Source organism: Clupea harengus, chromosome 6 (genome assembly GCF_900700415.2).
Source record: "Clupea harengus chromosome 6, Ch_v2.0.2, whole genome shotgun sequence".
Classification (NCBI taxonomy): Eukaryota; Metazoa; Chordata; class Actinopteri; order Clupeiformes; family Clupeidae; genus Clupea; species Clupea harengus.
In genome coordinates, this window is record NC_045157.1 from 22,434,845 (window position 1) to 22,447,493 (window position 12,649).

At 44.7% G+C, this 12,649-nt stretch overlaps 1 protein-coding gene across 1 annotated transcript in view; it reads left to right on the forward strand.

Moving 5' to 3' along the window:
• The window catches only part of LOC105902974 (protein kinase C-binding protein NELL1), a 130,535-nt gene that overhangs the window by 46,480 nt on the left and 71,406 nt on the right, over window positions 1-12,649 (forward strand). Inside the window, exons 9-12 of the mRNA XM_031569435.2 lie at window positions 366-468; window positions 1,412-1,485; window positions 3,317-3,416; window positions 5,325-5,453. Of these exons, the coding sequence (XP_031425295.1) occupies window positions 366-468; window positions 1,412-1,485; window positions 3,317-3,416; window positions 5,325-5,453 (406 nt within the window). The remainder of the gene's footprint in view (window positions 1-365; window positions 469-1,411; window positions 1,486-3,316; window positions 3,417-5,324; window positions 5,454-12,649) is intronic.

A 12,649-nucleotide genomic window follows, 5' to 3' on the forward strand; every position in this document is an offset into this window, starting at 1 on the left:
GCGCAGTGAGACTTTTGGAGAATATTTAAGAGAATATTCACTGCTGACCCAAAAGATCAATCTGTGCTATTCATTTGATATGCCTTGTGAAGAGCTCGTTCTTCGAGTAGATCTTCCATATGCCTTCTGCAGAATAACCACAGTAGTAGCTGTGCAGAAGACGAGTCAGATATTCCACATCCCGATATGCTGATGCAGGCACGACACCTTTGTCATTGTGTTATCTGAACAAGGTTTGTGTGTGGGTGTATGTGTGTGTGTGTGTGTGTGTGTGTGTGTGTGTGTGTGTGTGTGTGTGTGTGTGTGTGTGTGTGTGTGTGTGTGTCTGTGCTGAGCACTCATGTATGCTTGCACATCATTTGCAGAATGGCGTGGTTGAATGCCGAAGAATCTTCTGCCCCCCGTCAAACTGTTCAGAGGACTCCCTTCCCGTGCACGTGGAGGGAAACTGCTGCAGGAAATGCAGACGTAAGGGAAACAAAGAGGCCTCCCTCCCTTCCTCCCTCCCTCTCGCTCACCTTCTCTCCCCGCCGTGAACGCTTGCCATAGATGCACACTTTCAGGAGGCAGCTGGAATCTGTAGAAGCGAAGGGTTGTTTCATTATGCATTTCTCCCCTTTTCGCTAAAATGGCTGTAATTGCTATGGGCTCTGATGAAGCCTAATCAATCTTAGTCCATTAGCCAGGCCAGTGAGACACACATGCACCCACACACACACACACACACGCACACACTTATGCGCACACACGCCCACACACACACACACACACCACCACCACCACACACACAGAAAGACATGTGTAAGTACCTTTCTGGTTGATTAGTGCCAGTATCAGTGAAAGGAGCCATCTCAACAGGTGCCCAATGGAGAGGGCAGATCACCACCCAGTGTGCCCAGCGGGGGAAGCTCTCTGCTCGGAGAGAGAAGGGCGACGCTTCCTACCCCCATCACTCAACTCTCTCTCTCTCTCTTTCTCTCGCACTGCTCCCTCCGAAACTAAATTTTTCCTGATGCAAGCCAGCCCCATTTAGCTCAATCTTTTTCGGCAGATTCTCATCACTTTCTCCAGAATGAGCTTATTCTTGCTCTGCTGATTTCTGTTTCTTCTTTTACTTTGGGTTTCTCCGACCTGATCCTTTCACTGCTGATTGCTATTGTATTAGGGGTGCAGTGTCCTTTCAGAATGGTTTGGAAAATGTATCACATTTGAACAGTCACAGAATAATCACCGCTCTATAAAAACTCTCATGGTTACAAAGTTAGTCAGTTAAAACACAAAATAACAGTCGAATTTGTAGAACAGTAGAAGTTTTGCAAACTTTCTACCATTACTTATTAATGTAAAAATATTCCTGTACTGATTTATCAGTTGCTGTGTTTCATGAGTCCATTTCCCTTTCTTCTGGCAGCTACGTGCAGCTTCATGGGAGACATCTTGTCGGAAGGGCAGCGAGTTTTGACAAAGAGCTGCAAAGAATGCAAGGTAATTCATTTTCTCTTCTCCCTGCGTTGCGTCGGGAATGGGTCTGTGTGCTACCGAATTAGCCTGACGTCAGGTTTTTATAGTGGCAAGGCATCTTTAATCACTCCAATCTTTTGTTAACCGTGTTGATATGAACATAATTGAGTTATGTGCGGACATGGACAGTGCCACTCAGATAGATTGGTAAATCAGTACAAATCAGGGACGCAGAGAGGGCATCCTAGAGTGGACTGTAATTAAAGTCATTATTCTGCAAAGAAGTGCATTTTGCCTCTCAGTATCCATTTATCAATTATGTTTCACTGGGTGAAGAAATGAACGTTGGAATATAGAACCGAAAACCGACTGAAGACCTTTAGCACACATAGATATTTGAAACACTCTGATGCTGTTAATCAAGGCCACGTGTGCCTATGCTAATTAGCAGAGAATTCAGCAGGGTTGTTGTCTTATATTTTTCCTCTCTCTCTGTGTAATATATTTGGGAAAAAACTCCATTCAACATAATTGGATTGAGTGGGAATAATTGATAATTGAGACAGAGGGAGTTTAACCTGCCTAGGTGTGAGAGGTTGAACTCAGCGAGTCCCACTTACTAAGAGCTGCTGAATGATGGAGCATGTCCTCTATGTGCTGATTATGTCCCTGACCTTCAAGAGGCTCTCTCTCTCTCTTTCTTTCTCTCTTTCTCTTTTTCTCTCTCTCTCTCTCTCTCTCACACACGCACACACGCGCACACACACACACACACACACACACACACACACACACACACACACACACACACACACACACACACACACACACACACACACACATACACACACACACACACACACACACTCCCACACCTTGAGGTGTGAGGGGGAAACAGAACCACCACCATGCTCAATAAATCAGCCACCAGTGTTGAATACTGCATTGCACTGTCTGAATCATCAAACCAAGACATATTCATATTGGAGAAGCAATCAGCCCCCTTCCAGTGTTCCATGTCTACCCTGGCCTCATTTCTCCACTGAAGCTACAAGCCAAGCACCGGCCGAGGCCCCCTAAATGGTAGCTGGTTGGCAGAGGCTGGCCGAGGTGGGGGGGGGATGCGAGGGTCTGGGGAGCGAACCTGTAGACATTCAATTAAGATCAGAGGAGCATCAGCGGCTAGGGCTGCCGAGGCCGGGCCCTGGCTCCACTGTACAGCTCACTCGGGCTGCCAAACATCAAGCCTGCAGGCTGCACCAAAATCACCCCAGCAGCGGGTGAAAGATTGGGTTCTCACCGGCTGAGCAGGACCGGGTCCAGTCATATAGATGGAGGATTGTAAAGAGAGTGAAGGCGAAAAACGGTGTGTGTTTGGGGACGGGAGGTGGGAAACAACATCAATCGACAGCCGTAACTGGTAGCTGTTTCCAGGCTGCGCAGTCTCCAGCGGCCTTGCCTGTGTTGTGATGTTCTTCTTTATGCACGCTTGGAGTACGCTACAGAAAGTTGACAGAGACGTAGATTGCTTTAGCCTCGCATTAAAGAGATAAGGACTGTTATCATACGGGAGGAATTGTCCCTGGAGGAATCAAGGCACTTAAAAGTAGGAGGAAGCATCATTAACGCCGCATCTCATCATATCACGGGACAGAGAGTGGAGAAGAAAGGGGAAAAAAACAAGAGTGTCGCAGCACCAGATTGGGACATGCTGTCATACTTGCTGTTGTGTACACTGTGTTCTTCATTCCTATAAGCCCCCCAGGGAAAGCTAACGACACGCGTCTTTGCTGCCTTTTGTGTTTATCTCTGTCTTTCTTCCTCTCTCTATCCTTCTCTCTCTCGCTCTCTGTAGAACGGCTTGATGATAAAAGTTGCTGAGAGCTGTCCCATCCTCAACTGCTCGTCGGCGGAGCAGGTTCTGCCGGAGAACAGGTGCTGCAACGTCTGCAGAGGTGAGATCTTATGCCGTGCCGTCCACTCATCACTTGGCTGACAGCGCGCTGTCAGAACCCAGGCGTGATGGGCCTCGCTCACGCAGACCACAGTGGAGGCCTGTCTCTCTCTTCACTCTGTTTCAAAGCTGTCAATTTTTATATTTTTGTCAGATGGGGTCTTTCATCAAATTTTGGCTGCTGCTGCATGGAGCAGATTGGCCTCTTTTTGCGCTAATAATTTTGCACTGATGGTTTAAATTGTGCACTCTTGTTTTTGCTAAATTACTGGATCTATGGGTGTTCAAAATTTTGGGTACTTTTCAGAGGGACTGAAGAACGTACATTGAGAGAGTAAGGATTATATAGGGAGTATGTTTTTTATTCAGGTGATTCAGTTTTGAAGTTACATACCTTTTAGCAGGTTACTTTTGTGTTTATTCTTACCTTGCAAGGTGTGTGTGTGTGTGTGTGTGTGTGTGTGTGTTGTGTGTGTGTGTGTGTGATAAAGAGAGAGAAAAAAAAAGTCAAGAAGTGGGTTTGCCTGTGTATACACAGCTGGACATGGTGTGCCCTTCTTGCATTCTTCCACAATAGTAAACAGCAGTTCCGCTCAAAGGTGTGAAAAACAGCAGTTCTGCTCAAATGTGTGAAAAACAGCAGTTCTGCTCAAATGTGTGAAAGCACCACAGCTGCTGCAGCATACTCGTCCATTCACTCCCCCCTCCATACATTCTGTTTTGGCTGAGCAGTCAGGCAGGGCCACTGAATGAAGCGTCCAGAGGTTGGAGGCTTTCTGCTGGGCTGTGTCCGTGTGCTCTCCGTGCTCTGAAGCCTTGGGCACAAAGCCTGCAGGCGGCAGTAATTAGCCTGCCACTAATCTTTCCCCAGCCCGGTGTGCACATGTCTGTGCCGCTTGCTTTCATTCCGCGGCCCCTTTCTACCCACCCAGTCCTCCCTCCGCAATATTCCCCAGCCCTGTTTATTGTCAGACATTATCTCCTCACGGACAGGGCAGCCCTCCTTAAATTGGTTATTACCCACAAGTCATTAAATCGGCACATTCTTGCATTCGGCTTAAAAGTGGGGTTTAAAGGCTCCGCTGCTCAGCTGTCGTGACACCAGGGCGCCCAGTTCTCTCTCTTTCTCTCTCTCTCTCTGCCTTCATCTGCTGCATCAGTCAAAGATGAAGCCTGTCATTCCACCAGCCAGCACAGCTTTTCTCCATCAGGACTTTCATGTCTGTATGTGAGTGTGTGTGTGTGTGCCTTTGGGACAGAGAGAGTAAGAGAGAGAAAGATAGAGAGCGAGAGAGAGAGAGTGAGAGAGAGAGAGAGTGTGTGCACGTCTCACTTTTTTCTGTCCCTGATTTTGGAGGAAGAGAAGTTTGAGAAACACGCAGGAGGTGTGATATCTCCAGTTCTCTTTGCTTCTCAGCATCATTAGTCTTAAAGGAGCAGGGAGTCATTAAAGGGAATGAGAGAGATTGATCAGGCAGACCACTTAACATCTTGGACTGAGAAAAGAAAGAAGTATATGCTACAAATCACGTCTTTCAGAACATAGGCCTCAGTTCTTCTGTCTCGAAGTTATGATTCATGTCCTGTGGAACTTCTTTGACCCCTGCCGAGGACTCTGCTATCTGAAATAATAAGGAATGATGGCTGCCGCAAACACATACTTTTAAGGACACTAATGGAAAATAGCCTTGAGACTTGAGATGAAGTCCCTGTGTGCTCAGAAGCCTTCCACAGACGTGAAGGCCTATCCTTTCTCACATGGCACAATCATTTCTCCCGTTTCCTTGGCGCATTCTTTCATTGTTGAGTCACAAAGAATTTTTTTTGTCGTGAGACTGAGGAAAATATTAGCTACTCGACAAATGTCAATCCGAAAGAGACCTGAATGTTCACTGTATTTTCTTTTCAGGCTACGACTTCTGTGCTGAAGGAGTAATTTGTGGGGATAATTCCGTGTGTAAGAATCGCGACACCAAAGCCGAGTGTGAATGCAGGAGCGGCTTCGCCTCCATCCATGGGGACTCCACGTACTGTGAAGGTAAGACGAGTGGAACTTCTTAATATTCATCCTATGGAGTCCGGGTTACGTGACGTTTCCGTTGGCTGCAGTAAAGTTGTAATCATTTTCTCGTGGTACTCTTTATTGGATTTGCACACACAGTCACACAAATCTAATCGTTTTATACGCTTTGACAGCACAGCGTAGATTAATCTAGTTAAGAGTAAATAAGGAACTTGTGTAGTCGAGGTAAAATTTGCAAGCCATGGATATTGAAATATTAATAGTGCTTATACCTTGACTTGGATCTATCAGTCATTTTTAATACTGAAAGGCTGTCTGAAGCTCCATGGCAAATAAAAGGAAATGCACGGTTGAGCCATCATATCATTAATTTCATTAATTTTAATTGTTTAACTTTTATTGCTTATGTATGCTCAGCTTGTGATTTTCAAGTGTGCTCCTTTAAAGAGACAGTCTTATTGATATTATCAGCATACATCTGAAAAAGGTGCTGTGAGGACAAGATGAATATTATCAGATTTCCCTGAGAGTCCCTCTGAAGGGAGCTCCAGGTTAAAATGTGCTCTAGCAGGCTTTAAGGGTTTTAACGTGCAATGGTCTCCCACAAATGTAATGGCCCGTAGATTGAGTGCTCCTGGAGGCCTCCAGTAATATTGGTCATTGAGCACGGCATTGATGTTGAACAGGGCAAAAGAGAAAAGGTGGCTATATATGCAATAAATGTTACATTCTTTATTTCATTTCCATGTCCTATTCACATCCTATTGTGCTTGGTTATGTGGTGCACCTGAGGTATTTGGCCTTTTATGGGGTCTACACTTCCATTTCCAATCATCCAATCATCTTCTGGCTCCTTTTTCAATGCAGTGGAACACATAGCTATTATTTCACGAAGATAATTGGTTATGAAAATGAAAAATGTCCTTGGGTAAATATATACCGGTATTTTAATTAAACCAAGGTTTACATTTGTTACCAAGCACAGTCCCACACCAGACTTGAACTCACAACCTTGGGCATGGCAGGAAATACATAGGTGCTAGCGTATGTCGCTAGCACGTCCCTTAAGATGTCTGGGTGTGAAGTTTACTCACTGCACAGCACTGTTCCTGCTGTCTACTGATACACATTCAGAATACCCCAGTGCTGCACACCACAGCTCTGTCATTATTGCTGCTTATATTTCCCAGTAAAGCTTGCTCATTGGTAGACGGGCAACATACTGTTTTATTTCATTTCCATGTCCTATTCACATCCTATTGTGCTTGGTTATGTGGTGCACCTGAGGTATTTGGCCTTTTATGGGGTCTACACTTCCATTTCCAATCATCCAATCATCTTCTGGCTCCTTTTTCAATGCAGTGGAACACATAGCTATTATTTCACGAAGATAATTGGTTATGAAAATGAAAAATGTCCTTGGGTAAATATATACCGGGTATTTTAATTAAACCAAGGTTTACATTTGTTACCAAGCACAGTCCCACACCAGACTTGAACTCACAACCTTGGGCATGGCAGGAAATACATAGGTGCTAGCGTATGTCGCTAGCACGTCCCTTAAGATGTCTGGGTGTGAAGTTTACTCACTGCACAGCACTGTTCCTGCTGTCTACTGATACACATTCAGAATACCCCAGTGCTGCACACCACAGCTCTGTCATTATTGCTGCTTATATTTCCCAGTAAAGCTTGCTCATTGGTAGACGGGCAACATACTGTTTTTTCCCCTGACAGTTATGCCTTATTGCTCTCATGACCTCAGACAGTCGCTCACAGATACTGAGGTCAAATTGTCGCTCAAAGCTGGCTGGAGTTGATCTTGCATGATTGATGTTCTTCTGCATCATTTTGGATGTGGCCATCTACGTGCTGTACAAATCTAGGTGGGGTTCAGCAATGCTAGTGCTAGCTGCTCTGTTGGCTGAACTGCAGCACATGTAGTGCCTCTCATGGCAGGGACTTCCTGCTGCATCCCCCCCCCCCATGCAGCAACCCCTCGCTGATCCTGGGGAGACGCTGTCTAATCCTGCACGCAGTCACCGCGGCCACTGATGGCTCGTGTCAACACCCTTCAAAGGGATCCCAGACAAGGCACAGCGTCCACGCGTGTTAAGCTTCACCGACAGCCGAGACAGGTGTATCAAGATAGAGGCAACAGCCCATGAATGTTTCCCCTCCCTTTCATGAAAAAAATAAATAAAAAATAACACAAAAAAGCAGAGATAAGAAACCCTTGGCATATCCTCTCCATATTACTTTCCCCTCTGCTCCGGGGACGTCACCTGGACATGTGTCCTGCGCGCTACTACCTGAGCTTGGAGTTGTTTAGCATATATCCCTGCGAGCCTTCAACAGCATCACACCTGCAGAGCGAGCCCAAAAACGTCCCTGGCTCGGCTTAACGGAGCAGCCCAATCCAATTACTTTGGGCTAGTCCACAGGTGGATTTACCTGCCGCCTCAGGCCCCTCACAGGGGGACATGCCTTTTTCACAGGAGCTTGATTAGCCACACTGACACTGCATCAGGAAACAAAACTAAGGGATTACCGAGCCTCTTTTGCTACGGGGTCTTCAGATGAACAAGAGACGCCGAGGCCCAGCAGCGCCCTGGCATTCGCTATCGGTTTTCATACGAGCGCTGGAATGAGACAAGCTGAATCTAATTTACACAGTCTGGCATGATGGGTCAAAAATGGATTGCGTTCTTGGGGGCTATGTGCTCTGTTTATGCGTCCACAAAAGCCAACATTTTACAGTGCCTTTTAATGTGTACTTAAGTGTCATTTGAAAAAGCATAAGCTGAATTTATAATACCCATCGCCTTTAATGGCAAACAGAGCACTTGCCAAAAGCTGTTATCTCATGGGGTTTGCACTGGAGGAAAGTAGCCATTATTTCCATAAAACCTCATTCTCATCATGCTTTTGTGTCCTTGGAGTCATGATACTTAGAGAAGAGGTTATGTCGGTATGTCACTTTTGGCAGTAGTTACCATAATTCTTTTGTGAAAGTGGGTGTGCTACTCTTTTCTAATGCTGTTCTGGATGCTAATTCTGATCAAACTTGCTTTAGAGACGCCATATTCCCTAGGCTCTTTTACAGTGCTTTTCAGTCTTCTCTAATGTGGTACGGTCTGTGATAGGTCGTAAAGGCTTCACTTTGCCAATTTGAAATTAAAATGATGATGCAAGTTGCAGTTTGGGTTGCATAATGGAGCGCAAGTATGAAACACAATAACTGTTTGTCAAAGAACATAAGACACTGGAAATCGCTTCCCATATTCAATGTTCATTTTCTCTGTATGCCAAGTGACTCGTAGTTGGACTACCATATCACTATACTGTTAAGTGTATGAGTCATCATTATCTATTGATGACCTGTATAGCCTAATGCAAATGCACAGTCTAGCACAGAAAGTGCTGATACAGAGGTGGCCTAAATATAAGAAGAAGACTCAATAAGACTTAAGAATGTGCCGTGTGTTGATCTACATCTGTAAAACACTTGGAAGATTTTGCATTTGATTGTTGAATCTGCAGTTGTGTTTCTGATCAAAATCCCCCTGTCTGTGTCCTCACTTCACAGTAAAGTTGCAGGGTCAGGACGACTCATTACGACCATTTCTTTGAACTCATCTTAACTCTCTTCATGTTCTAATTGGCCCAATCAGTCAGGACCCTAATGAGATCTTCCATCATGAGAAAGAGAGGACAGAGAGCATGTGGTCATCACTCATTCGCTCTTCAGATTAACTAGATCTTGGCTCCATGCACTCCCACTGCACATTTCATAAGCGCTCAGCTGAAACTCAGGGAAAAGCCTATTTCCTGGTATTATTGGACGAAATTGCCCGATTACAGAGTGCCTCTGAAAGGTTGGAACTGCATATTGTTGAAGAAAACAAAAAAGGAAACTGATGTTAATAAAGACAAAAGAGAAAGTTATGAGATGGTCGTTACATGGCGAAGAAAAATAAGCATGAGAGATTAAAAATGTTAAATGGAAAGACATGTTAAAAGAAATGAAGGATAACCGTAGCTTGTTTTTGCATAAAACCACTGTGTTTTAAACCTTTTCAGCCAGATTTTCTTTGGTCGTGCTATCTAGATGGTTGGCAGTGCCTTCACGTGCATCTAGTCATGTTTGTGCTAGTGCATTCTCATATGCGATTGTGTGTCTATAGTTAGGCGCCTGCTGTTTCCCTACCAACTGTGTGTGCATATCAGTGTTGCAGAGGCTTACTGAGGAGGCTCAGCTCACTGTGCTGCATGCATGTCATATTTCAGTGGTGACAATTAAGTCTGGCAGTCTCCTCTGAGGCCAGCTGCTGCAACAGTAGTGATTTAATGTCTCACAAGAACTAAGACAAATTGTGGCATTACAGTGCCAAAGTAAAGAGTAAATCACTGTTCAGACCATGCCAATATTTTAAGGTCTTTCTTTTCCCCCTTAAACAGCTCTTTATGTGTGTAGGCAAGGGATGATTAAAAGAGCCACTGTATTTCTACCATCCCTCAGTCCTCTCAGGCTCCGTACAAAAAAAACTGTCATGCTCTGGCTAATACTTGATGCCCACACGCAAGCAAGGCTCACAGCGTTGTCAAGGAAGAGCTGAGTAAATCCCATAACTAGACGGAGCATTTTATAAGTAAGCTTTTATTTTCTGCGAAACATTTATTTGGATGTCAAGCGCAAGCAACGGAGCTGGCTTTTTGCCTTGTGAAGTAGCTTTTACAGCTGGTCTGTGCTGTGGAGATACTGTATGTGGATCTCACTGCAGTATATTCTCATGCCTTCCATCCCCTGCATAAGCCTTTGAGGGGAGAGGATGCATTGTGGACGCTTTACGCATTCAGGTCTCACAAGATATCAACCTGGTTTTGGCCAAATGTGCATTGATTTACACTGGCTTTAGCCCATCTAAGCTGTGAGCACAGCTCTGTGATCATTCATAATTTAGTGGGGTTTTTTTGTTGTTTTTTTTTGCCAGCACTGCAATCTTGAGGTGGGAAAGTAATGGGTAGAAAGTCAGTGTCCATTCCTTGGGAGATGCTTCATTGCAGTCTCGGGATGGTGATAAGGGCAAGCAGTGTGCTGAGCTGTTGTATTACAAACAGTAGAAGCAGGGATTGCGTTTGAGCATAGCCTTGGCACGTTCCCCTTTCCAAAAGCTGTAAATATTCAACTTGACCTTGACATGACCTGGGGCAATCTATTTCATCTCAGATCGCCACAATTACTGAGAATTTGTTCTAACCGTGACCTGCCGGAGACTGGACTCAATCCAGATGGGTTTTTAAAAAAAGAAGACTTTTTGTCTTCATAAGCGTAATGGGTAAATCACTAAATGTCAGGCGGAAGTGGTGGGATTGATTCCCCAAGGGCTTCAGAAGTCTGGCCATCTCATGTGAGCATTGTGTGGCTGTCTTTCCCTGGCACACCAGTGAAAGGCCGCTCTATTGTATTGTTATTCTACAAAGTATGTTGTCATGGGGATATTTAAATCACCCATGTAACCAAAGGAGATTATATACCAGAAGCTGAAAGCAGAATGGCAAAATATTGTGTATGTCAGCCATGTCAACATGTTACTATTAACAGTAATGATAGGGTGTAAAGGTATAATGAGCGACATGATCACTACAATGTTGAAACAGAGTCATTAAACTCATTATCCTGTCCCTGTTGACATGACAAATACCTTTAGCCGGGGCTGTATGACTTGAGCCTTAAATTACCTTTAAACCTTCAGTAGAAAATGCAGAGCTCTTTATTATATCTGTGTCGAGGGGAGTTTTAATCATTGAATTATACAATGGTTTCATGAGTCAATGTTGCATTGAATTTATTTTAATCCATTTAGATTCCATGATCCTCATTCCCATCCCCATCTTCAAGGCGATCAATTTAAGATGAAATTAGATCTCTGGTTTATAATTTGGGTCATAATGAAGCAAGCATATATTACTATTATACATTCTTGCCTCAGAAGAAATATTTCTTTTCATTGCATTAGATTGATCTTGATTGGTGCTTTGCAAATATAGTTATGTTGACTTTGTCTATATAATTAGTTATGACATGCATTGTAATTACACCCTCCTGTCAATTGGCCAGATTAGTCCTACAGAAACACTTCCTGATATATTTTAGGAAACCACTCATTTCCACTTGCTGGAGGGGGGAAGTGAGATGCTACTCAAAAAAAACAAAAAACATAAATTATATTTTAAATCCATATTGAGTTTTGGGTGTTCAAGCATCCAAATGTGGATTTCGGCTGCGTGGTGATTGGCAGAAGGTTAACCAGTTTCTTATCTGCAGGGCACACGGACGTAGTACTCATGCAAGGGACTGTCACACCCTCCCTCGAGGGAGTCAGCTGTGTCCACCAAGGCCTCAGCGAGGATCTCTATCTGGCTATTAATCGCCAGGAAAACAATGCGTGGCCTGTCTTCCTTCTGCTAATGCCTAAATGCAATTCCCTTATCGCGGGCAGCACCTCAAAGAGCCAGGCCACAGGACAGCCAAGGTCAGCGCTGCCGCTCGCCTCGCCTCGTCCCCCTGACCCTGACAGATTAATTCACCTGACTCATAAAGCATCAGCACTGGGGGGGAGTCACAGACATCAGGACAGCCGTCCGATCGCTTAAAAGGGATACAGTGGCTTTGCGAAGGAGAAGAAAAAACAGTAACATAAACCAACATGCTTCAAGTAAACACCACAGTTTTTAAGAGCCTGACTGAAAAGTGCCTGCATCTTCTGATTGCATAAGTGTGTGTGTGTGTGTGTGTATGGGAGAGTGTTTTCTTCTTGTGCTTGTTGTCAAGAACATGCTGATCCTCTTGCCAGTTTACTTGATTTACATAAAGCTTTTTTGATATTGGTTTTAATCCACCTTCAAGCCTATCGTCGACAATCAAGCATGGGAGTGGATTGCCAGCCTTCGCCTGTCTCTTTGATTCCTCCATTTTGAGGAGGATTTGGGACGGGGGCTGAGTGCGCCTCTGATGTGCTCGCCGCCACTCCCCCTCTCTCGGAGAGGAGGGCTTTGTGGAGACTCGGCTCCAGGCCCTTGAGTGCTGGAGCGCCGGCTGGCCTGGACATGGAGCTGCATGCATCCCCTCCCTTCCTCAATATCATTAGCTGCCTATTCAACGGGATTCAAACACATGTTTCATCTCTCTCATGATGTTGAGATTGTTT